The sequence below is a fragment of the Gouania willdenowi genome, chromosome 4 (assembly GCF_900634775.1).
Source record: "Gouania willdenowi chromosome 4, fGouWil2.1, whole genome shotgun sequence".
Taxonomy (NCBI): domain Eukaryota; kingdom Metazoa; phylum Chordata; class Actinopteri; order Blenniiformes; family Gobiesocidae; genus Gouania; species Gouania willdenowi.
Genome location: NC_041047.1, coordinates 10893622 through 10921056, shown reverse-complemented (window position 1 = coordinate 10921056; position 27435 = coordinate 10893622). Strand labels below are relative to the sequence as shown.

Below are 27435 nucleotides of genomic sequence, written 5' to 3'. Positions count from 1 at the left end.
GCCTCACATTTTTTTCTTCATCAAAATTGGCCCTCATCCACTTCCGTAGTCCTGTGTATATAATGGCTTTTACAGTAATGTGTTTTTTGAGTGGTCATACCAAAATTTGTTGTTGCTTGGGAAGAAAAACTCTGATGTAGCTTTTATTGAAAATTTGTCTTGGGATTTAGGTTTTACAAATGAACGTTTCCAGGTCATTCTGGCTTTAATTAAATGTGTTTTTTTTAAACTCAAGTGTATGTTGATATTTGCACATGCAGGCAGGTGAAGTTCTTGCATCAACTTAACGTCATTCTCAGGCAGAAAGTAAATAAAAAGGGGGAAGCGCAAATGTGGTGATATTGAAAGTGCAACTAGAGCTACAAAGGCTGCTGTAATACAAGGTTAATGTTGCACAGAGCAATTGAAACTGATAGATAGATACATATATACTGTACATACTCACATAAATACATATATACGTACATAGATAGATAGATAGATAGATAGATAGATAGATAGATAGATAGATACATACTTACATAAATACATATATACGTACATAGATAGATAGATAGATAGATAGATACATACTTACATAAATACATATATACGTACATAGATAGATAGATAGATAGATAGATAGATAGATACATACTTACATAAATACATATATACGTACATAGATAGATAGATAGATAGATAGATACATACTTACATAAATACATATATACGTACATAGATAGATAGATAGATAGATAGATAGATAGATAGATAGATAGATAGATAGATAGATAGATACATACTCACATAAATACATATATACGTACATAGATAGATAGATAGATAGATAGATAGATAGATAGATAGATAGATAGATAGATAGATAGATAGATACATACTTACATAAATACATATATACGTACATAGATAGATAGATAGATAGATAGATAGATAGATAGATAGATAGATACATACTTACATAAATACATATATACGTACATAGATAGATAGATAGATAGATAGATAGATAGATAGATAGATACATACTTACATAAATACATATATACGTACATAGATAGATAGATAGATAGATAGATAGATAGATAGATAGATAGATAGATAGATAGATACATACTTACATATATACGTACATAGATAGATAGATAGATAGATAGATAGATCGATCGATAGATAGATACATACTTACATAAATACATATATACGTACATAGATAGATAGATAGATAGATAGATAGATAGATAGATAGATAGATAGATAGATAGATAGATAGATAGATAGATATTTCTTATTATTGTGTTTTGATGTCTGATTGACAGGAATGTCTAAAACCTGTCGTGTGTGACTCATTGTCTTTTGTCTTTACCTAATATTTTCCGACCCATGTTAAAATGTAACTTTTCCTTCATCTGGCTGGTAAACAACTGTGATATTTTAACTACGGTAAAGCCAGTTTGAATAGATCAACATGATGTAACAAACCGTGCTTGTAACATCAACCTTATTTCCGCTTGCAACCTGATCCTCTTAGCCCTACAGATCCCTCCTCTTATCTGAGAGTCAGCAGGGCCACATTGTGCATGTGTACATGTGAGACGTGCTGTATAGGCCTGTAGGACTGCCTCCTCTTCCTCTGCCCCTCCCCATTGGGTTTTTTTTCCCTCTCTTGGAATGTACTAGACTGCCTGGAAGGGCTGTGAAGAGGACAACAGTGAGGAGGCCAAGAACAAGGGAGTAATAATTGTCTGCAGCCAATCACAGGCCAGCGTAAAAGTGCTACACAGGCTTCTGGTGTTGTTTTTGTATTTGGCACATTGTGATTGTTGCTTGCATATAGAGATAATGTGAGTCAGCAAGCACACACCCTAACGGTTTTTTTCTGAGTCACTTTATGCCATGTGTTTGATAAGTGTTGTTTTTTTTTGTTTGTTTGTTTTTGCTTCAACAGTTTAAAGCTGTGAATTTCAACAAATTAACTAAAGAATGATCTGCAAAGGTCAAGTAGTGGCCCAAACATTGTTTAAATATTTCATTATTGATTCATCCTCAAGCCATTAACTTAAGATAAGCATAATGCTTTTTTCCGTCGCCCTTTCCGGCATGCAAAAGGACAAAAAAAAAAATGAATTTCTGTGATTGCAACCATGTCGGAAATGAACTGAATAAATAAATAAAAAAAAAAAAAACTTCATTTGTTTAATACAGAGGAATTATTGTTTATTTACCAGCACGTCTCTAATAATAGAGATTTTCTCTTTGCCAGCAGCTTGTAAGAGCTTTATTACTTTTGCCAAGGAGGTAACATTTCACCAGCGTTTATTTATTGAGTTTTTTGTCAATTAGCAAGATTACTTTAAAACTCAAAAGCACTTAATGGATTTTAACCAAACTTTAGCCAAAGATGCACCTTACACCATGGAAGATTCCATTACATTTTGGAGGGAATCTGGATCATTGACTGAATCAGTTTTTAAAAATCAATTCCTATCTTGGTTAGTAAGTAGTGACCGATCTTTATGAAACATGAATCAGCTATGTTTGGTTGGTACCTCATTTAATCCACCGGATCAAATCTGGATCAGATCCAGATTGCTCATTTGATCGCTACTCGTCCTCTATTGCTCTTTTTATAGACTTGAATTCTTTCATATGTGTCATTGCTGGTGGAATAAAATTACTTTGTTTTTCCACCAAAAAAAGGACATTGAACTTTTACAAGCACTTATAGTAATCATCGTTGGTTTCCAAATAGAAAATAGTTAGAGTTGCCAGGAAAACACTTCAAATAAGCTAACATGCTAACTGTACAGAACTACGCATAATACCTTCTAGATGCAAGCCAGTGTGGCTAACGTCATATCATTGAAAACAACAGATAATTCACCATGACAGAAGCAGCAAAAATGGAAATGAACTTGTTCCTTTTTCACTGTAAAATATGGAAACATCATAAGGAATATTTACTCTCTTATCTACGGAAACATTTAGCATATTAAAAAATACACCCAAACACTGACTTTCTAATTTTTATTTATTTATTTTTTTCTCTCTTTTGTTCTTTTTTCCCCTCTTTGTTCTTTCTCTTCTTTTCCGTCTTTTTTTTTCTCCTTCTTTTTCGCAGTTTTTTCTTTCTTTCTTTGTATACATTTGACTCAAATGTTCAGACCTTACTGGGAAATCTTAATTCCTGTTAGGACAGGCTGTTTATGCGCAGTAATTTTGTCTTGTATTTGCATAATAGCACAACAAAACCTGAATAATACAGTAATTAGAAGTGGAAATAATGTGTTTCAACACGCCTCCCGCCCACTCAGTGTGCAGTTGTTTTATAAAACCCTGCTGAGTGCATATCTTTGTCTAAACAGGAGTATAACAAGTCTATGTGTACAAGCAATATTTCATATGTAGTAAACAAAACCAAAAAAAAAAGTTATCTTTAACATTCTTAAACATGTATTATACAGCTTTGCATTGTTAAAATAAATTCACAATTTAACACGGGTTAAATTAGCACAGGTTTGAGGCTTTAAAAACCCCAAAAAATAATTATCTTCTTTCAAAACATCCATCATACATGGTTATGTAACCAGAACAAACAGTTGATAAGGAACACATAGAGCTTCCCAAAGACAGCGTGTAACAAAGTACCTTCAAAACAAACACTAGTAAGAAAAAAAAACTTTGGCTGTTCTATGTCTTAAAAAGAGTTTAACTGCATTGGAACAATATCAAAGCCTGAGGCACACCTAAGTGTGCTCGAGGTTGAGTCGAAATGTTTTCCCGCCTCTTAGCTGTGTCCTTCTGAGTAATTTGTTCTGGGAAGACTTCTGAGAAAAAAGTATGTCCAACCCTCAGAGACGCTTTGACCTCCCTCCAGCTCAAGTATGAAGCTTTTATTGAATGCTGTGTGCATTCTAACAATCTTCTTGAAACTTGAGTTTCAGACGTGCTTGGAGAGTATTTTTCTGCAGAAAGTATTCAAGAAAGCACAAGAAGTACAAGATTGCCGACAGTGTGCAAGACTGAAGGATCTCAAGCTCATCAGCGGTACAACAGGAACATCAACTTGTTTCTTTTTTTCACACACACACATGCACGCACGCACCCACACACACAAAACATTTTGCAACTTTTTTTTAAACAATATTGTGTCCTAGAGTTGAACATAGTCGTAAAGACAAACATTGTCATAAAAGTACGAAAGTGTCTATTTGTACGGTTGCCGTACGGACAACCCCCAATGCTATTGGTACGGTTACCGAAGTACAAGTACGTAGCGTCTTAGGGTTAGGTTTAGGTTTAGGTTTAGGCTTAGGTTTAGGTTTAGGTTTAGGTTTAGGTTTAGGTGTAGGTTTAGGTTTAGGTTTAGGGCTAGGGTAAGGTTTGTCTTAGTCACGTGACCTAAACTGGCCAAATAGGGTTGCTGTGTACGGATAGAATGCCAATATATTGATACGGCAACCTTACGGATAGCCACTGCCTAAAAGTTAATACAGTCATAAAACTACGAGCATTTTGCCAATAGTGACAAGTTACTGGATGTTTTTGGATTGATGTTTTGTTGCAGTTTAGCTGTCGCCTGTTTTATTTTGACATGACTTATTTAATTTCTTGATTTAACTATTTAAAAGCTTGTTGTTTTGTTTTCTTCTTTCTTTCTTTTTCTTTTGAATAAAAGAATGAAATCAAGAATCTGTCCATCTACTTCATCTGGAACATGGATCGCTAATTCATGTTCCAGGTAAGAGTAACAATAGGTTCGGAAATGTTTTTCTTTTTAAAAACAGAAAACTCAGTGTTAGAGACCATGATGTTGACTTTAATGTCTGATTAGCCATGCCTAACTCTGTTATCATGATTAAAACTAGAAAAAACAAAACTGATAACTTGTTTATTCAATAAATCCACTTTATCCAGTACAGGGTTGCAAGCATGTGATGATTTCACTCAGTTTTTAGATTCCTATACTATGTAAAACAGCTGTATGAAATGAATCTCTACACTATAATGTCATATTAAACAGGCTTGTCTCTTTGCTTGCCCTCCTTCACTTAGTGGCAAAAAACATTCAAATCATTCCTAATCACTCTATTATTAGAAGATCACAGAGGTCGACTCGTGTCCAGCCTTGCCCACATGGGGTTGAATGTCAGTCTTTCACAGGGATAATACCAGGAACGGGTCTAGCAATTCTTGGTTAGGGGGGCACTGCAGGTGCACAGACTCAGATTATGGTGGCACACTTAATTTCATAAAATAAAACAACCACTTAAAATACCAGTTATTAATACTGTTTACCCTAAATTATATAATCATTTGCAACATGGACATATCTATATATATATATATATATATATATATATATATATATATATATTAGTTATGTTGTATATTTATCACTGTTTAAAAAAAATAAAAAATTACAAGCTACAATTTCATTTGTCTTTTGTGAATCTGGATTTTGTGGCACATGGGGTGGCCAATCAAGAATTTAAGGGTGACACGTGCCACCCTGGGACATCCCTTTGGCCACGCCCATGGATAATACACAGAGTAAAGCAGTTACTCCTCTGAGTATTTTAGCAACCACAACTATACATACATACATACCGTACATGTTTTGGACAGTGAAAGGAAACCAGAGTGGCTACAAAACGTGCAGGGAGAACATGCATACCCTGGAGGCTTTAGCCCTCGTGCTAACCCCTACACACCATGCAGCTCATTATAAATCATACAGGAGTCAATTACTACACATCATCAGCCCCATAAGAAATATTGTATCAAATGCAAAGGTTCCCAAAGTGGGGTACGCAAATTATTATTGGTGGTACGTGAACAGAAATTAAAAACAGCGAGACAACATTGGAAACTAGAATATAAAAGGACCAGCGGTCAGAAGCCTCCATGCATTGCCACAAATGACACCTGCAGAGCCCCCCTTATGCAGCCTTAGACAGAAAAACAATCTCATCCAAAAAAGCACAAATATGAAATTCGGCCAAATGTTGCAGAGTTCTGTGCATCCTCTCAACCTCACCCCAAATGTTTAGTAGATTAATTTTCCAAAAAACAGAGATTGGTTTCTCATTGAAAATCCCAGTTGGCTAATTCATGAAATAAAGCGAACAAGTAAGAATTCTGAATAAAATAAAATTCATGTAAAATTTTCACTGTCGGGCTATATTGCATATAGCATTACATTATTATGTTTTTTAAGTGTGCAGGTGTGCAGGTACATGGGTTCAGGTTAATTGTCTAAAAGGGTACAGCAAGGACTGTGAAGAGGTTGGGAACCACTAATGGAACATTACGTGAGCAGTGGTAGATTTCATTTTCAGGAATTTCATTCCACACAAGTACACAGCCTAGGGACAATGTTGAGGGCAAAGCTGTGGATTATTGCTATGAACACAACAACAGAGACACACCTCGGTTATATCACGTTATAAACTTGAGTAACCCTTGATCTAACAGAGGACCATCTCCATTTTACCCCCACCCCAAGGGAAATCTTACAATTGAACACAAGAACTAAAGTCACCCAAAAGTATTCATTATGTATGGAGCCAGGGCTTTCTCCAGTGCCTCCAACTGGGATCTTGTTTTCATGTTTAAACCTGAGACTTACACCATGTGCTCCTGGTTTGGGATTGTCCGTCAGCGGCTTGCGCAATGTTTGCTCCTATCTCGCTTGTGTTTGAGCGGGTAGAAGGTGAAAAGAGCAAGAGGAGGAGAAGTAAAGGCAGGGAGCCGTCCAGTCACAAGACAGTGAAGTCCCGAAAACAACCCGTACATGGTTTTAGCTACACCTTTGGCAAACAATACAATTATTCTGTACCAACCTGCACTGTGGACTCAGTGTCACAAGCATCTTGAATAACAAAGGGAAAAGTTACAGTTTGAGGAAAAGCACATGATGCAATATAGTAAACACATTTTATTTTACATACATTGGAAGCTTCATGAGTTCTCAAGTACTTCAATTTTCATTACCGTTCGTTTAATTTAAATGTATTTATGAATCTCTGAACATATAAGGGACATCCTTCCAAATTAAATAGCAGTACTAATGTTAGAAACAGAGCCCCTTTCCTAAACCAGCATGCCACATCTATAATAATACTGTCTGCTGTGGCATCTCGCAATGAGCAGACAGGTTACCAGAGCTTTCATTTTCACCCCATCACACCAATTCTTGGATTTTCCTTCATTATCACAACCACGACACAATGTCCCCACACTCTCTGAGCAATGCCTTCTCATCAGGCCTGAAAACGTGCATGTCTTCTATGAACCCCACGTCACATTAGGTGGGGTGTGGAACTGGCTCTTTTACATACCTGCACCTTCAGCTGTCAAGTAACACCCAGGGTACAATGTGCTGCGTATGAGCACATGTTTGGGGATATTGCAACATTCTGGGATTTAAACTTGGTCTGAAGAAGATTTTAAAAAAAAAGGGCATTATTGCATATTTTCAGTTAAGTGTAATTTTCTTAAAATGTTGTTGATGATCACTTATTACACATTTAACGCAAAGATGAACCCTTCTAAGACTTAACACCAATTCATTTTGGTTTTTTATTATTTTCTGATACTGTTCTGGAGTAGCATTATATGCCAAATATAAACAATTTCTGAGAAACTACATATGGCTATAAGTATAAACTGTTTGTGTTAAAATATTTAAAAAAAAGACACATGAAGTATTTTATTGGAGTATCTTTGTCAGATGATGCAGCATATAATACAATGTTTGAACCTGTATTTTTATAATGCAAATCACCAAACTCAGTCATAAACAAATTCAAAGTTTTTTGTGTTTTTGATCTTTCTACAATAAGATCACAATATGTTTTAATGCATCAACACTGTCAACATATAGGAAAATAGAAAAACCGTTAAACATTTGGGTTTACATTTTGCGGAGGTGAATGACTGACTGATATCTGAACTCGGATATTACATGTTCAGTAGATGTTGGATTTCAAAGGAAGGTAATATTGTGTTTTTGTGTGAAATAAAGGTGGGACAATATATCTTATGAAAAGATATTGCAATATTAAAAAGAATAATCCACACATACAGATTGATATGGTTTCTATGTTTTTTATTGAGTTGAAATGGTCCTACCCACAGTAACTATGTAAGTATGCTCTGAGTTGTACTGGAAAAGCTTACTTATTACATCACTAGAGAAAAAGCAGGAGAATTTGAAGAGATATGGAAACTTTTGTTAGAGTTTCTTGGACGTTTGAAGGTGAACACATTTTGAACTCAAGCTGTGTTGTTGTTGTTTTTCTTGATGTTGGTGTGTGTTAGTGCTTTGTTTCTTCTCTCCAATCTGTGAAATATAAAACTGCATAAAAAATATTATTCAAAAACAACAACAATGTGTCTCCTGACAAACTAATACCTGTAAAAAATTAAAAAGTAAGCCGAAAGTTAATGTTTAAATAAAAGCATGGGTATATTTTCAATGGCAATTCTAAAAAAATGTTTTCCTTTCCAAGAAATATAGCATCATATTGCAATCGCAAGCCAAAATCTATCGTGAGATACTGAAGTGCATGAGGCTATTTCATCAAATTACTTTATCACTGCAGCAGCCATTATGGTGGTTAATTCATTTTTCCTATGGGTAAACCACAGCTCAGTGTAAATTCAGTTGTCGCCCTTGTGAGTGCTATGCTATGCAATATTTGTTTACATCACAATTAGAAAAAGCTTTTTTCGCCAAGTACGGTTTAAAAACAATACAAGGACTTTAACTTGTGCGAGGAACAAAAAAAGCAAACCAGAAACACTATAATAATAATAATAATAATAATAATAATTTATTAGATTAGATTAGATTCTAACTAAGATTGTGCGATATGTTATCGTTAAAGATATAAACGATAAATTCCCATGTCGGAAATTAGCAAGGGCCACTGCCCATTTGTCCCACAATTTAGCCAAGAATGCCCCTAAAAACCTTGTTCCACGGTAGCTCCACCGCGGAGGGTACCAAATGTGCTCGGGCTGCCAGATTAGTTCTCCACAGTTATTTTTGCTTTTCATGTGCTTTTTTTTTTTTTTTTTTTTTTTTTTTTAAATAATAATAATTAAATTTCAACTAAGGAAATAAATTAATTGCATACAATAACACAAAAAGTGACCCACATGCACAAATATATTCCATTAAATATCAGCCCATGAGCTCTTTGAGTCGGCAGCTATTCTATTGTAGCCTTTTTTAAATGTGTCTAGTGACGATGTATTCAAATTCATTTGTGTTTGTAAGGGACTTGTTTATATTTCAAGTTGGGAATTGTTTTATTTATTTATTTATCGTAATCTTTTTATCGTTATCGTGATAAATACCAGAAATTATCGGGATATTTTTTTTTAGTCTTTATCGCCCATTACTAGGGTTAAGGATCAAAGATGGATATATACATGACGTCTCTTAGCTGGGAGTTTTCCATTTAACAGCCTCTGTTGTTGTGTTTTTCTCTCTTCCTTTTGTCTTTTCTCTTACCTCCATATACCTTGTCTTTCATCAGCAGCTTCAGCTTCCTGTGCTGCTGTGCACGCCCCCCCATCCCATCTCTGCATCATGCCCACCACACCACACACAGTCCCCCTAACCTACAGACAACACCAGCAACAACAACAAAAAGCTCTTAATTGTGTACCTTTTTTTGCTTTAAAGCCATCATTTGTTGCGTATCTTCTATCATGTGTAAATTTCGCTGTCTATTTTAACACTTTTTTCTTAAATACAATTCGCTTCAAGAAAGACAAAGAAGAAGAAAAAGTAACAACCAATGGGAACGCTGCCAATGGTATCCGCTTCTAGAACACACGTGATGTGTGGTGACGCACAGGGTACTGGGCGGGGCCAAAGAGAGGTTATAAAACGACCCTCTCGTCTGCTTGTTCGCCACCTTCCACGCACTCACGATCTGGCGTTTCCCTTCCCCCTCCGGGACCGTCCTTTGCGGCCGTTGCTCGAAGCAGTGGGTCAAACAACGACGCTAACACTGGAGCTGTCACATTAACAACGGGGTGAGTACGGAGAGAAGTGACATTTGTTTTTTGTTTTTTTTATACCTCTTTGCTTCTGTTTCAGTGAAGCTCTGGCGTTAGCATTAGCATGGTTAGGTAAACTGGACCTCTGGTTGGGTTAAACGTCTGGCGCTGCCGACAACTGCGAAAATGTAGGCATCAGCAACATATTAGTTAGTTTGGGATGATGTGTTTTTATCCCCTATTTCGGCCTCTGTAAATGAATGTTTAAACATTTAAAGGTCGTATTGATGCCCGCCTGGGTCTAATCTATTGAGGCAATCGTTATGAATGACGTGATCAGATTTGTAAAGGGTTCTAAAAAGCTCAGTTTTTGCTATTGTTTGACGACGTTTTTGCAAAAGCTAGACTGTTTATGGTTTGCTTATTGTTTTTAAGTTTGCTCAAGTTAAGTGAAATTAGAGTTTTTATTTTTTTATTTTTTGGAACATGTAAATACAATACATATACAATAAAAGGGATGTCACAAAACAAGTAAAAAAAACAAAGAATATTTACAAGTTACAAAAAAAAGTAGGGAGAACTGAAGTCTTTATTCCAACCCCTATGAAATTTGTTAGGTGTTGAGTTCATATTTGGTATTGTATGTATTATGTATACGTCTTAATGTTTTTGATACAGACTGCTTAGACTGGAATGTAAAGAAGTAATCTTGTTGGTCCCAACCTTTTTAAAAGATTTTTAACTTTAGCATTTTGGGCTGAATCCCCAAGTAGTTATTGTTTTAAGTTTTGTTTTTAGTATAGGGCAAAGGTTGCCTAGTATCTCTTTACACCAGAAGATAGAATATCATAAAGTGTTGGCATTCTAGCACGTGTGCAAATCTTTCCATTGAGGATTAATTTTGAACTGCTGTAGTTCACCCCCGAGACATGCCATTGCCTGCTGGATCACTAACACGTTTCCTGTTGTCCACAGGGCTCCCGTTTAAAGCACAGCAGCCAAGGCAGTGTGATCAATTGCAACTCTGAGACAACTCTGTGAGTCGTAGGAGTTCAAATTGGTATCCCCACTATCACCACTGCAGCCGCATATCCAACTAAAACAAAAGCACACCCTCCAAAACGACGAAAATGGTGCAAAACAAGATGACCGAAGTCACCGGATTTCACCGTTCTTTCAAGGTGAGACGCCAAAATTGTCGTCACTCTTTTTTCAGAGGTGGCTGTAATCAGAGCACGTGAGTAAGCATTTACAGACTGGACTTACCCCAGCTATATATAAACATATCTGTTGCTCTCCTACATCTAATATTTGATAAACGCGATGAACTGCCTAAAGAGTTCAACAGAGATAATATTTAGGTTTCATGTGTCTTGATATGGTCTTGTTTTGTGATAGTTGATCGTATGTTTGCACCCCTTTACTGCATCTACTTTAAGTTTATAGTTGAGGAAGTCTGATAACAAATGTGATTATCAGTAATGCTCTTCTTTAAAGCAGTTCACGGTAGATTGTTTATCACATGTTTTTTTTATTTATTACTTCTTAGGGTCAGAATCCCTTTGAATCGGACGACTTCACTAAAAATGGATCCCATCTCATGAATACATCATTCAATTTGGATTCTTCTCCAAGACATGGTAAGTGTTTGGACTCGAGTGTCTTTTATATCCAGGTGACTTCTATCCTATTTCAAGGTTTTTTTTTTTCCCCTTTTATCCATCAAACATTTTTGAACCCCCAAACTCTGTCTCTGATGTCAACACTCCTGTTTTAACAGACATGGCCTCCAGTCAGCCTATTGACATTCCCGATGCCAAGAAGAGGAATAAAAAGAAAAAGCGTTGCAGAGCAACTGACAGTTTTTCTGGACGATTCGAGGGTAAAGACGATAACTTCCCATGTTGTTAAAACAATAATATGCATGGTTTAAAACAAATGAGCTACGTAGAGGCTAATTTGGTATCGTTTTGCAACAGATGTCTATAGACTACAGGAAGAGCTACTGGGAGAAGGTGCTTATGCCAGAGTGCAAACATGCATCAACCTCATCACCAACAAAGAGTATGCTGTCAAGGTAAGGCAATCCTCAATATACCAAATGTTTAAAATGAACACTGAAGCACACTTTGTGATTACTTTTAAAAGGTGTCCAGAGCAATCGCATTTCTTCTGTCATTAAATGAGTAAACTGTGATCATGATTGGGTGTCTGTGATGCAGGGTTTATTCATTGGTTGGGTTCTATTATTGAGGTCAGGTCTCTGATATGTGCTTTGGCACGTACTCCTCTGTTGTGCTACAGCTTGTGCGACTACTTTTTTTCTTTTCTTTTTTTTTCTGTGTGCATCCTAAGCTGTGTACAGTTACCTCCCCTCCCCTGTTTTTGCAGCTCGTCAGCCTATCCAAGTGCAGGAAGAGACGTGCCCACCCCTTTTACTTTTCTTGCCTACAGAGGACGCTAGAGTGGGAACATTATGTACTGCTAACAGCTAACAGTGCCAAAACAAAACTCACAAAGGGAGGGGGAGGTGGGGGGGGTGGGGGGGGGGGTTCGGGGGGGTTGTGACCGAGAGAGTTTACGCTGCTTTGTACTGAGTGCAGTTATTTATTTATTTTTTGTCCTTTTGCAAATAGGATGTGGACATGAAACTACATGCTTTGGCTCTTGCAAACTTCCTTCTTATGATTTTTCATATTTCCTTGTTTTTTAAGAGGCAAACATTGTGAAATCTGTTTTTGCTGACATGCAGCGAATAGTTAAAGGATTGTGTTTACCTTTGGGTAAATGCTTAGCCCATAACTCACTGAACTGACAATATCAAATGCCAAATCCAAGCTTTAATTGAAATTTTGATTTACTGTAACAAAGTTGTACACAAATATTGACTGTTAAGAGTTTAACTGTTGTAGGTGTCCCTGTCACATGCATTAATATTATAGTATACAGTCATGCATGAAATGACAATCGCTGATGTTTGTCCCTACATTGTGTGTTGGACCCCTCGGGACCTTCCGTTCTGAAGGAGGGGCAGCATGTGGGTCAGTTGTTGTCGGAAGGTCTTTTGAGTCAGATGGGGGCTCAGACTGTTCCTGCCAGATGTCCCGTCTCTCCCCTCCCCCCTCCAGACATGGGAGTCAGTGTGTGGGGTGTTTTAAATGTATGGACACCTTGTGTTGCAAGGCTATCAAAAAGCCTCACAGACTAAAGAACAAGCGGTGCTGCCCTCAGTGCTGATTAGACAACATCGGGTTGATGTTTGAACACTCAGCTTGTTCTTTGATATGTGGTTTTTTTTATTTATTTTTTATTATTATTATTATTCTGAGGGAGGTGATCCAGAGGCTGCTGACTCAGACTAGAACTGTGTCCAAGCTGGAACACCCAGTCCTCTTGTCTGTGCATTAATCCTTGATGCACACACAAACTCGCTGTAACAGTGGGTTTCAATAGCTGCTGTAATCTACCTTCCAGGGAGAAAGCATGCGTTGCCCCCTCAAGCAGACAATAACAAGAACCGGTGCTGGAAAATTCTGGCCTCAAGCTTTGGTGTCAGCAGTCTATCTTTGTCTCCCCTGGTAGTGCACAGTGTAGCTGGTGGGCCCCTCTGTGGTGTAGCTCCCAGCCTTAAAAAAGTTATTTTAAGAAGTTTCTTGTAAGGAATTTGATTCCTTAAAACTCCCTCTTGAGATTCAGATATGGGTCAAACATTTTAGCTGCGATGTGACTGTGTCTTTCTCTCTGGATCTGCTGTTTTTGGCTTCTGCTTTAAAGTAGGTTAAACAATCTTTACAAGTGGGTCATGGGGTGGTAAAGAAGAAAATGTATGTCTGCTCAGGCAGAAAGCTTATTGAATGTAATAGGCTAAATATAATCTGCTCGTCACCATCTGTGTTATACAGCTTTGGGTGGAGTTTTGTGGTTCACCATAAAGAGGCAACCATGCAAATATGTTTACCCGTGTGGGTTTAAAAAAGTCCTTTTTTCAGGGTTATGTGCCGTTCTGATGTAAAAACAAGCATCTTAAGCTCGAGGTTATTTAGGGGCTTGATTATAGATCATGTGGCTTAACCGGTTTGCCTCTCCATTCCAGATCATCGATAAAATACCAGGCCACAGTCGCAGCAGGGTCTTCCGAGAGGTTGAGATGCTCTACCAGTGCCAGGGCCACAGGTAAATGTTCTAAACATGATCCTATCTGACAAAAAAAACTGAGACACTGTTGCTGATTGGCCAACCTAGTTTCTATTCATTCTTGGTTGTGTCTTTGCACTATAGAAGTTTAAGTACTGATTTCTTTCTTTTCTTCTCTTTTCTGCAGTAACATCCTGGAGTTGGTTGAGTTCTTTGAAGAGGAAGACAAATTCTACCTGGTCTTTGAAAAGCTTAGAGGAGGTCAGTGAATTATAGGTTTAATCTATATGCAGACTGTCACATTTTTTAAACAAATAGTTTAGGAGATATTATTCATTGTGTTAATGTTGTCCATATATGGAGCTAATTTTTTATTTAATTTTTTCTTCCTGTAAAGGTTCAATTTTGGCTCACATTCACAAGAGACGGCACTTCAGTGAGCAGGAAGCCTGTGTTGTTGTGCAGGACATCGCCAGTGCCCTGGATTTCCTTCATAACAAGGGTAAGACCACTACACTGTATACACTTTATAAACCCTCCCAATAACTCAACTCTCTAAAACATAATCAGTATCCAACTAAAATTAGTTTTGTTCTTTTTACAGGAATGGCACACCGAGATTTGAAACCTGAAAACATCCTTTGCGAGAGTGAGCACAAGGTGAGTTTACAAACTCAAGTATGAAGCAATGTCATCCATCATGATTTAAAGATGGCAAGTTAGTATTTTCTTATTTGAAATCTAAACTATTTGTGCCTTTTTTTTTTTTCCCAGATTTCCCCAGTCAAGATCTGTGACTTTGACTTGGGCAGTGGGATCAAGCTGAACAGTGACAGCTCACCCATTTCCACCCCTGAACTTCTCACTCCTGTAAGTTTCTCTTGTCATTTAAAATCTTGGCTAGTCGGAGGTGATATAAAATGATCTGCTCTAGTGCCACGGTCATAAAACCCGATGGTTCGAGCTGTTGTTTTGTGGATAAGAGGGTTGTTTTCATGCTGTAAAACGCTCTATAAAATTGAACTCTTGGGCAATTCTCTTGTGGGAAGCAGCTTTCTGATTGGGTACGATTAGGATAAGATTAATATGAAATGGAATGACTCACTTCACAATCATCCTTAACTGTGCATTCCCCCAACAAATAGACTTATTGGCTGAACTGTGGTGGTATCTGTCGGTTGAATGTTGAACTCCCACTCATTATCAGTAGTAAATATTGAGAGCCCTGACTTTGAGGGGGCATTGTGATTGATTAACTGTCCTATTGGCATCACAGCAAAGCAAAACCTAGGGGTAGCAGTAAGCTCAAAGAGGAGTACTGGGAAGTACTTTATGTCAACAAGCTGTGGGTTTGTTGTCTGGTGGATGGGGCAGAGCAGGTGAGGGATTGGATTCTAGCCTGAAGGAATGTGGTGGGTGGGTGAGTGGGGGTTTCCAGCACTGGTAATTTTATCTTTCTTTCTGAAATAAAGTAAGGAGAGCTCATCAATAAACTCTCTGAATAACTTAAAGGGCAAAGAGATGTTGCATGTTATCATCCTGACGGAGTGCTTTTAAATTATGTTTTGTCTTAAAGAAGTTTTTTTTTTTTTTCCTGCTCTTGAATTTTTGAGTTGAACAAACGTTAATGCTCGAGGGCAGTACACTGTGTGATAGCCTTGGAATCTAACACTGTAGAGACAAACGACTTTTTCCAAGGCTGCTTGTGGCATGAAGGAAGAAACCTCAACACACTTGCGCGCACACATAATCTCTCGCTTGGTTTTCTCTTCTCACTGTGAGAAGAAAGAAAAACATCCCTCATTCAGCGCAGGCTCCGCCCTGCAGCCCCAACTGCTCTTGTGTTTGTCTGCTCTTTCTTTATGTTTCATACAATGGCTGCTGCATATGGCTTGTTCGAGAAAATGTAGTCTCCCCCCACACCTAGCAACTGGGCTGTGATTGGCTGGTGCAGTGGGAGGGAGGAGGTACACATGCTCCAGTGTGCTCATGCGCTGTGGCTTGTTTTCTTTGCCCTGTTCATAGGAACAGTGTTATCAGATTTTTCATCTCTGTGCAGTATTGACTCTTTGATCCTACGCACACACACATTCCTACAGTTGCACAACTGAAGCTGCCTTTTAGTGTACTTAATTAACGTGTGTGTGTGTTTAAATAAGATTAGTTTTGAAAATAGGTAGAAGTCAAACTAGAACTGTATGTCCTTGAAATGTGAAGAGCAATTACTTTCTAGGAAAAGCTAAATTTAGTCCAGCAAGACTGCCTTCAAGTATGTGCACACCATTAAAAAATCTGGCAGTTAATATGTCAAGACTTGTTCTCAGCAGTTGGAAAAGGACAAGCAGTGTAACATGAAGATTGCCCGGGACAAGTAGCTTAGGCGGTTAATTTAAGCAACCGCTTCAGTAGTGTATCATCAGGTGATGTTGAATGACGACAGAACTGGTTGCCTTAATGTAAGCCTCTTCTGATAATCTTGCAGTTTATTAACGACAGAGGTGTGTGCTGATGACTCATTGATGTGTGGTCTGACTGGTCACATGTTAGGAGAGTCCCCAGGTTGAGAAGCCAAAAAAAATCCTTCAATAATGGAAAATGATTAACAGCTATTCACCACTTGCAGAGAGGTTTATGATGTGAAGAAGAAATGAATTCAACCAATGTCTGATGAGGGATTGCAAGTCACTCCTATTTTCCATCCTTATCTCCAGAAAAGTTATCTTTATCTTGCAGGAAGTTAATTTGTGTGACTTTGGAACAAGATTGGCTTCTATTATCTTTTAATAGCAACACTGGGAGTTAACTTATTGGTTCGCCTACAAATATAGACTGTTGTGTGTTTGTTTGTGGCAGCTGCATTTGGCCTAAATCCTGGGGGGCTTGTCTGTGTGGAGGCAGTTGCCCCAGACATGATGATAATGATGGTGGTGGTGGCAGAAAAATAGGGGGATGGGGGTTTTACTCACCGACAGAAGCAGCTTTGTCTGCATCGAGATTCCTGTGAGCAAAAACTTCATTACATAAGGGTGCAGCATTAAAGCAGACAGCTGCTTTATGTTAGGAGGACAAGATGTAAACCTGCAGAATGTATGTAGGAGCCTCTGCAGAGAGGAGGAAGGATGTGGTTTTCTTTGTGGAGATTAACACTTGCAGAAAAGTGATTCACTCTCTGGCTTTCTTTTTCTAACATGGACTGCAAACGATGGAGTTGTTAATCAAAACACGTAAACACGGTCTCATTCGTCAAGGATCCTAATCCCATGTTTTTGGGTCAAGTTTATAACTTCCTCCCATAAAAAGAGCCAAGTGTTGAGGCTGGAGTTGTGCTCAATTGTGTTGTTTTCTTGATGTATCAAAGTAGCATTTGGTGTTTGTTATGTAATCTGCCTTGTCTGGCTCTGCGGGACAGCCAATCCTCTTTCTCCACCTCAGGGTTTAACCTAATTTCAGGGTTGTGATGGAATGAGTCCTTTCTGCCTGGATGGTCAAAGCAGATACTCACTGCAGAGCTGTCCTCATTGCACCAGGCTCCCAATAGACTGAGGAAAGTTGTATAGCAAATGTATCTGACCCCATCATTTGAGATGAGCATATGACACACACACTGCTTAAAAGCCCCCAAGCATTTACACTTGTTAATCACGAGGTATCAGCTGAAAAGACCATTACAGCAGTCATAAGTTGGGTTCATTTAAGTTTTGTACTTTAAGTTTTAGCTTGGCCTTTGGGACCGCTGCAGCTAACAAACGTCTTTGTGTTGTTGATTTCACAGTGTGGCTCAGCAGAGTACATGGCGCCGGAGGTTGTGGAGGCTTTCAGCGAAGAGGCTACAATTTATGACAAGCGCTGTGACCTGTGGAGTCTCGGAGTCATCCTCTACATCATGCTGAGTGGCTACCCTCCATTCGTAGGCCGCTGTGGTGGGGACTGTGGCTGGGAGCTGGGGGAGCCCTGTCACACATGCCAGGTAAGACCCACATTGTACTGACAAGTAATAAATCTTTGAAAGGAAAATTGTTAAACTGACTGACTTTTGGTTGTTTCTGCAGAACACATTGTTTGAAAGTATCCAGGAAGGGAAATATGAGTTCCCAGAGAAAGAGTGGGCTCACATCTCGTCAAGTGCCAAAGACCTGATATCCAAACTTCTAGTTCGGGATGCCAAAAACCGCTTGAGTGCTAGCCAGGTGCTGCAGCACCCATGGGTGCAGGGGGTGAGTCTCTACCTAGTCTGTGTAACTGTTAGGTTTTCAAAACATTAAGTTTAATTAGCAATCTTTTTCTTTTCTTTTTTTATTCAACAGGGTGCATCAGCCACTCTACCAACATCCATTGTCCATCAGAGGTAAGACTATAAACTTTGGATTTTAACCATGGGAGACTTTTTTTGATTTGCTTTGTTCTCTTTTAATATTTTGTCTGTTTATCAGAACCAACAGGGCCAGAGATCTGACCTTCTTTGCTGATAAGGCCATGGCTGTGAACAGACAGCTCGCTGAACAAGATGGCTTTGAAGACCAACAGCAGCAGGAAGTCCCCTTTGTGGTCACGGCTTCTGGCTCCTCCATGAGACTCTTTCCTCCCTCCAACTCCAAGCTGGCCCACCGCAGGCAACGAGGCTCCCAGCCCAAGGGAGGACCCGTGTCTGCCGCAGAGCTCCGTCAACTCCTGGCTCCACTGGTTATCATGGGAGACTGTGCCTGAACTTTGCTGAATCAGAATTCCAACCTTGTATTCGGATTCACGTCCACATCTGGCTTTCCCTTAGACCCTCCCTCCCCTCTCCTGACCCTTAGTCTGAATCCAACTGGCCTTGTCTCTTTTGCTCTTCAGGCTTTTTGCCTGCCTGTTAAAGGAGCTGCTGTGTGCGACCTCCTCCAAAATGCCTTCTGCTCTTTTTGCAGCACTTCTAAAGCACATCAGCACAAAACATGGATATAAATTAACTTCCTTGACCAGATTGGGGAGGAGGGTCTGTTATAGTTTTGGGAGCAAGAGAGAAGTATTTTTTTAAGTTATGTTTTTCAAACTCAGTTTAGAGGAAATCAAAAAGGCTTATCTTCAAGATTGAGTTCAGACACCAAAGGCAGAACCTGTTGTGCTGCTCCCCACGTTACAACTGGATCCACTGTGAATTAAGTTATGTAGAATGTACTTTTCTGCTTGTATGTATATGCATGACTCACTCACCTGCACATACGTACAAGCTTATGCAATATGCCAAGATGAAGGCTGTTTTCTGTCAGGAAAAGGATTTGGTGTACACGAGGGTGGAAGGGCCGTAAGCCAATGCTGTCAGTGCCTGGTATGGTCCATCACGTAGGTGGAGGACTCTTCAAAGATTATCTTCCTCGATTTAAATTGAATCCTTAGAATTGAGCCTCTTCTGTAGACACCTAAAAAGTAAACGCACACTCAAACAAACTCTTTGGCTCGCACTTAATGCTATAACAGCAACAAAAATGCTCATCTGTAACCTTCTAGCTGTTGTTCAGTGTTGCGTCGGTTCATCGTTTGTGTAACCAAACATGAATCATCTGTGATTGCTGGTGAAATGTTAAACGGGTTTGACTTCAGTTCTGTATTTCTGGCTGCGATGTCAGACCGTTAGTCTGTTGGTACAGACATGTGAAAAACAGCTACAAGAGAGATTGAGTGCGTGTTACTTTTGTCGTAAACGATCCCCTTTGCTACAAACACGATTTTGTATCTTTTTTTTGTAAATTTTATTTTATTTTTTTCTATTGTTGAATTTATGCATCAAAAATGAATCTTTACATATTTTGGCAGTAAAGGTTTGAACCTCTATGAGGGGGTTTGTAAAAGCACACGTTGGCCAATGTGACCAGTGTCATTTGTTGATCAAATACATTAACGTTTATTCCGACCATCATCTTCTTTCAAGATGTCATGATTGTCTTTTTTTAACGACACACACCCCTCTCTCCTGAATAATAACGGAGGCAAATGCAAGAAGAAGAAAAAGAAACATAAAAAAGAAAAACATTCCAGAAAAAGAAACAAAAAAAATATTCTTTACAGGTTTAGTTGTTTTTGTTTACTTTGTTTTTCATGTTTTGAAAACTCCAGTCAATGTGCCACACGGATTATTATTTTTCATTGTTTGGCTGTTAATAAGCTTCTTTTCTAAATGGTGATTTCCATGCAGGTGCAGTTCAGGTGAAAAACCAGTTTAAGTTTTTATTATTTTTTTTAATGTTTTAAAAGTTTATAGTAAGTGGTGTATGAGGTGTGAGAGAGCGAAAGAAAGAGGTAAAGTTAAAGCGTTCGTGCCCATTAAAGGCAAAGTTAAGTTTTTATTTTTCTATGTTGGCGTTGGCAATAATCATTTGTTGTTCAGGTTAAAGTTTAAATTCTTCTGAAACCGATGGATAATAGACTGGTGATGGTCTCAAAGCACTGTAGCCATTTCACCAAAGAGAGTTCAAAGCCGTGGTGGGACGGTCCGTCAGTCAACGGTGATCATTGTCCAAGTCTGTTGGCGATATTGCAGTGACATGACGGTACTCTGGAAATGTTGTCAAGCAACCAGTTATGCTGATAATAGGACACTGTAATAGTTCTACAAAAACCTTTCTACAGCATTATGGGGTTTTATGTCTTATAGTAAGACTTACTTGAATTAATGTATGCAGCTGTTTTTTTGTTTTTTTGTTTTTCCTTCCATTTTGGAAACCTACTTTACTATCGGTAATCTCAGAGCATTAAACTGATGATTGAGGCAATATTGGGGTTTTGAAAACACCTTTACATTTCAGTATTCTGCCTTTATCTAACAGCACCACACGAGTCGGTCTCAACTGTTTGATGGGGACTAATAATAAAACGCACGCATGACCATCCTCTTAAAAACTTGGTCATAATCATTTCTACTTGCTATTGGATGGCAGTGACCTTTTGGACTGCCAATATAATCTGAGGGGAATGGGGGAAATTAAAATGTCTCTTATTTTGTCATGAAGGGGTGAGTTTTACTCATGAAAATAGACCTTGTCATCAGCTTTTCAATTAATTGAATGTAGCCCACATGAAGAAACTCAATGACTCTGGGCTCCTTCTGCCTAGACGAGTAAATTCCCTTTTTGAATTGACAAAGGATGTTCAACACTGTCTTAGTGGCATCCCCTTCATGCCCCATTCATTGTCAACATCCTTTGAAAGAACTGATTTGAAATAAGCACTTTACTGTACCATGTGAATGATTGCAGTTCATTCGAGGCAACAGTTTTGACAGTTGCTGCGGAATTTTGTATTGTTTTGTACAAAAAAAAGCAATAAAATTCTTTTGAACTACACCCTTCTGTTTTTTTGTTTTTATTTGATTCGAATGTTATGTCATTCTTATAAGGGGGCACAATCCCTCGGGTTAAAACCCTTTTGGTTTTGACTCATGTGACACCTGCTGTATCACTAGTTTCATATTAACCAGTCTTATCTGTTGCCAAAGGCTGAAACTGTGCTCCTGTAAATCTAATCACTTGCACTCCCTGACACCCGTGTTGACTAAGTCACCTGTGGCCTTGGCTGTTGGTAAATATGAGCTCACTGAAATGTGACGCTCTTTTTGAATTGCACGAGTCAGGCTGCCAGGCTGGTCCGGTCCGACCAGACTGATCTGATCTGATGCAACCTGCTGCAAGAGCTGCTGCTGCTCCTTCACTGTGGGTGTACTTTGAGCCACCTCATCATCTTCCTTCAAGACACAAAACTAACATTTGCTGAATAAAACCAACGCTTAAGAAGGATTTCTACTCTTGTGCAAGCCTGGATTAGTCATACTGGGACAATGATCAGCTAAAGAAATGTAGCTTCCAGTAATAATAAATGTATTTAAGTCAAATAAATAGATAAAAACAACCAGAGTGGAATTTGTAGAAAAACACAAATATTTACTATACAGCATTGGTTCTCAAACATTTTTTGGCTCAAGTTCCCCTTTTCTCTTAATTCTTCCTTTTTCCAACCACAACATTTTGCTCAGACTACTATGAAAAAACAACTATAGAGCATAATGATGGAAGAATGAGTGATAACACATTTTAAAGAATCTAATGTTATAAATAAGCAGAATTAAAAAGTACTTAGTGCCTTCTGAATAGTTTTATTGCTATAGTTTTTATAAATATTGGTCATCTCTAGCCTGGTGTTCTGACCCTTGTATTTTGAGTTCATGTTCCAATCAAGATCATTTCCATTATTTTTATGATAATCATTTTTAACCAAAAATAAACATTATAAAACTCCATATTTTTTTTCCACTTTCTATTTCTCAAGAACCCCCAGTAGTGCCATCGCGTACCCTCATTTGAGAAACACTGATATACAGTATGCAGACTTACTATTAGCTCTTGTATGAGTATTCTTTCAACTATTTTTTTTACTGAAGCATGGCTTTACCAATCTAATGAGTGGTAATGTTTAAATGTGTGTATTCATGCGTAACTCTTTACTAAGAATGGGAATAGCAGTACGACTGGCTAACTGTAGTTGGAGTATAAATAATGTATTAGTGTAACTATTTCCTTATACGCAATAGTATGTAGCAGTAAGGGTCCATTTCAAATGGTATTAGTCACAATATAAAAATACATTTTATTTAAAAGCGCTTTTCAAAAACTCATTGACACTTTACAGTTGTTAAAACAATTACAAGTCAAAAAAATAAATAAAAACTAACAACAAGGGTAAATACAGAAAATACATAACATTCATAAGTTAAATATGAAGTAGTTGAGTATTATGTGTTAGCCGTGGCACTGAATTTGTTATAGACGTAATAATTAGTAACTCTGAATTAGTAGCAGCTGTAGTTAAAGAAGTAGCAGCTGTACTAGTAATACATGTAGTAGTGGGGGTGGTGCAGTATTAATAGTAGTATTAGTAGTTTCAATGTTTATTTGATTAGTACTAGAAAAAGAGTCAGTTTGATTTCAAGTGGGCAGAAAAAAAAAAACAAACAGTAATTCACTCAAAGGTATTAGACATGGAGTTAAATACGACAAATTATTGTTGTTGTAGACTTTGTAGTATTGTTAGTATTAGTAATTACAGTGGTAACTGGTCTTGGTACGGAGTAGGACCAGTAGAATTTCTAGTAGTAGTAGTAGTAGTAGTAGTAGTAGTACTAATACCAATATTTGCCATAAAATTTAATATCAGTTGATGCTGGTATCAGCTTTTCCGCCAATATGAAAAACTCAACATATGATAATGTTTGAGACAACATTAAAAATAGGATATGGGACTTTTTCCATTAGTAAAGCTGAATAAGTGTTTTTGATTTGCACAGAGAAGTTTTTTTTTGTGGAATACATTCAGTGAGGCATCAAAATAAAATCAGCCGTAAGCTGTTATTTCCATGGAGATACATATTATGTGAGGAGGTCTAGGTATGTATCGGTATTGGTAAATTTTTGTGTTTGACAATATCGGCAAAACCGAAATTGTGAAAGAGATAATATCGAACATCCCCAGTAGTTTTCTTTAGTAGTTGGTTATTCTCACCAAATTATTAATGATAGTAAACCTAAACCTACAGTAGTATTAACAATGAAATGCAAAGTTATAAATGCAATACTAGCATTCCTGTGTTCCTTTGTGTGAGACAGGAAATGACCAGTCTTACATAACTCCATCCCTGCACTGTAAACGTCACATTGCCTCTAGGGAAATAATATATGATGCAACAGAGGCTTGTTTTCTGTACAGGCCTCACACCCACTGTGTGAGGGTGGGATCTGACTCTCTCTGCTGGATGACTCAGCACATTGCAGGAGGACTCCATATGAATGATGTAAATAAAGTGGAACAGATGCAACATAATCACACAGATAAAATGTTTTCCCTTTTCCTGTTAAGAGGTTTAAAACAAAGATATGCAGATGATTGGATTTAATGTAAAAACAAAAAAATGTAAAGTGTATATATTAAAATAGAATGCACTAATCTTTCAATGTTCCAACAGTAAAGAAGAAAAACTGTAAAAAGAAAGAAAGAGAAAGAAATCATTTACAAGACTGATATATGACTAAAGAATCTTTTGTCATCAGTCTTATAAATTATTTCTTCTGAAGATAATTGTATTACTTGTTCTAGAAAAAATGTATTGCATTGTTTTTTTCTGTATTGCTTTAAATCCGGCAGCTTATTGCATTTACTGAAGAAGAAAAAGTTTAGGTTTTTCTGAATTGTTGAGATAAAAAAATAAGTAAATGAAAAATGTTTCCTGTTTTTCTGTTTTTCTAGGAAAAAAAATTCATGTTTTTTTAATTTCCTATAATAACTTATCTCATCAACAATAAACCAATAAAAACAGAAAAAGGGGCCATTTTTTAAATGTACTTATTTTATCTCATCAACTCAGAAAATACGTATAAAAACAGAAAAACAGGGACAGTTTTACTTTATTTATTTTTATCCCATCAACTCAGAAAAACCAAAAAACTATTACTCATATGTTCTATGAGTAATATGAGTGAGATATCTCACTATGGGACGTTGCCTCTGCTACATTTTTCAGAACACCTATTTCACTTTGCCAAACCTGATTGGTCGGTGAAGCGCATCAGTTTGATGGGAGAATCTCCCATCTCCTATAAAAGGAGGGGACGAACAGGTGCGCTTCATTCTTAGGAAGCAAACCTCTTCTCCGAGTTCGAGAAAGAAGGGCAGTCTGGTGAGACATCTCACTCATAGAACCGGGGTTATAAAAGTAACCTATAGTTCTTTTTCATAATATTTTGTGAGATGTCTCACTATGGGAAATGGAAACTCCCGTAGTGCAGACATGCTTACTGAGCGTCACCAGCCCAGAGAGCAGGAATCTGCTTACATTAGGACAGTAAGACCGCCCGTGAGGGAGCGCTGTCTCCTACTGGAAGGGGGCTGAAGCCTCCCTTCGAGTGAAGATAACTGGTCCAGCTATCACCCTGTGTATTGTGGCAGGCAATGCTTTCACATTTCGGGTTGCCTCTGGCCTTTGACCCTCCCGATAGTCTGTAGTGAGCAGCCTTGGGTACGGAGGCACGCATCCGTCACTGTGGACATCTCCTCCACTATCGCTGGGTCCTGGGACAAAGCGAAATCCTTGAGGACATTCGTGGCCCTGACCCTGAGAGGGCAAGGGCATAGGTCCTGTGGGACAGGTCTGACTGGAGACAGTCCGGTTTCGACGATAACATGGAACTCCGTGGAGACACAGTCGACTGGCGTGAGAGCAGGTGCGCAGTCGAGGACAGAGGACCCTGCAACCAGAGCCCTCCCGGTGAACAGTTAGGTCTGCCAAGGACGAGCAACTTCCTCGAGTGGCTCGGGGAAGAAGGGGAGAGTTTGTCTTGGAGCGCCTCTGGAGAGGAAGCTTCTTTCCCTCCTAGCGGGACCTGGTGGTTTCCATGGCAACGGCGAGCCATGGGATCGGAAGCGCGTTTGCACACTTCCACTGTATCCAGGCTCAGAGGGTGAGAGACGGGTGTGGGCCCAGGAGGGAGACCAACGTGCGCAGAAGCCTAGAGGGCATCGAGGACCGTGGTCTGGGACAGCAGCTGTGGTGAGCTGGATTCTGCTAGCTCTGGTCTTGCGGCACAGAGCTAGCAGTGAGGCTGTCACCATCGTGAGAGGCCGCTGAAGGCCAATGAGCATGCTGGAGTGGCAGCGTTGGAGGGAGCAGACAGCCAGAGCTGGAGCTCGGAGCTTCACGCCTTGCAGCAGCAAAGGACAGCACTCAACCGAGCCACATTTTTATTTACTTAAACATTGATAAACTAAAAGTAATGCATGTGTTGCCAAAAAAGAAATATAATCAAAGGATGCTAAAATGTTGATTGGAGCATCAATTAACACAAAGCACTTTGCACACATTTGATCATTTATGCCTTAAAAATGGATTGAGAATGACTTTCCTAAGTAGCAGTAAAACCTTTAGAAAAAGCAGTGATCCTCATAGTTCAGTGATTAACCACTAACCACACACACCTGAGGACTAACGAGGCCCCAAATCTGATTGGTCGGTGTGTCCGTGGAGAAAGCATAAAGCACCTGTGTTCAGGAGGGGAGGCACATAGACGTCCTTCAGGAGGAACGAAGTAAGTGAAGAATCAAATGTGAAGCTACTGCTCGTTTCTTTAACGACAGAGTTAATTTTGACTTTTTGGGAAGGAACCTAATGCTTGTATTGTTAGTTTGAATGTCAGAAAATGAACATGCTAAGGTTACAAAGGAGCATAGCTTACTGCTGCAAAACAAAACTTTATCACACGTTTGTTCTGCAAAGTGTTAACATCTTATAAAAAAACTGTTAATGGTTCATTACATATATGGACGAGTGAGGAACCCAAACCCTGCTCATGTAATGACAATTGACAACCTGCAAAGGACCCAAGCTTAAGTCGTTAGTAAATTTGATCTGTTGACCACATTTTCTGAGTTTTCTCCACAGGTGAAGCAGATTGCTGAGTGACTGAAGCTGACACATGGATGTAGCTGCTATTTAAACTATTGTAACATACATGTAAGATTTGAGGGGTTTCTGCTTTTATTCAAATTATCTGGATTATTCTTTGTAATTTATGACCTTAATCACAAACTATTTTCACTTAATGTAAGAAAATAAAGTGCTGTATCAGTTTCCATTTTTTTTTTTTTTTTCTTCATCTAGCCCTCTTCGTATAGAGGCGAATCATTCTGTGGTTACTACGTTATCTAATTGTTTACTTGATTGTAAAGACACTAGTTTGTTGAAAAATAAAGGCTTGGTATGTTTTGTTTTTTCCCTCCTTTTCTTTTACTCCAAAATGTGAATTTCATCAAAAACTTAATTTTTTTTTTTTTTAATTAGAAAATAAAGTTTGACTAACTAAAACCGCTTGACAGCCAAGTTAAATCCTGGATCAATGGAATCACTGCCAGTGACTGCTACACATGCTGTGGATCAACACCGTTGCGCCACCAAGAATGATTATATTGTGAATTTAGGAAGTGATGTGTTTTTATGACTAATGAGTTAATGAAAATTAAGTTCTGAGGCACAAACTAAAAAATTACATTTGGTAACTTTAATTTGGCCTCTAAATAATACCTATTTGGGGTTAGTAATAGTATCACATGGGCGAAGAATACTTAAGACACATGTAATGAACTGTTTAATTAAAAGCACAGAATATTTTACACTTCATTTGTGCATGAAAAATCTAAACTGAAAGCCTAAATATACGACACCATAGGCACAGTAGATTGTTTGATTGATATTAGATTTTATTGGACACA

General features: G+C 38.3%; 1 protein-coding gene across 1 annotated transcript; it reads left to right on the top strand.

Annotated features, from left to right (window-relative positions):
* The first annotated feature begins 9914 nt into the window (after nt 1–9914).
* mknk2b (MAPK interacting serine/threonine kinase 2b) lies at nt 9915–21468 on the top strand. The gene is made up of 14 exons (XM_028445635.1): nt 9915–10056; nt 10996–11201; nt 11570–11660; nt 11801–11902; nt 12000–12097; nt 14114–14193; nt 14342–14415; nt 14552–14656; nt 14759–14814; nt 14929–15024; nt 17927–18121; nt 18204–18368; nt 18459–18499; nt 18585–21468. Exons 2-14 carry the CDS (start codon nt 11151–11153, stop codon nt 18856–18858), a joined length of 1428 nt encoding a protein of 475 aa, XP_028301436.1. The 5' UTR covers nt 9915–10056; nt 10996–11150; the 3' UTR covers nt 18859–21468.
* Nucleotides 21469–27435: the final 5967 nt, after the last annotated feature.

Excerpts from the sequence above, each read along its gene's own strand:
- mknk2b (XM_028445635.1), top strand. The coding sequence starts at position 11,151 with ATGGTGCAAAACAAGATGACCGAAGTCACCGGATTTCACCGTTCTTTC. Across the intron at positions 14,416-14,551 it reads CTTTGAAAAGCTTAGAGGAG|GTTCAATTTTGGCTCACATT; the intron begins GTCAGTGAATTA and ends CTTCCTGTAAAG. Across the intron at positions 14,657-14,758 it reads GGATTTCCTTCATAACAAGG|GAATGGCACACCGAGATTTG; the intron begins GTAAGACCACTA and ends TTCTTTTTACAG.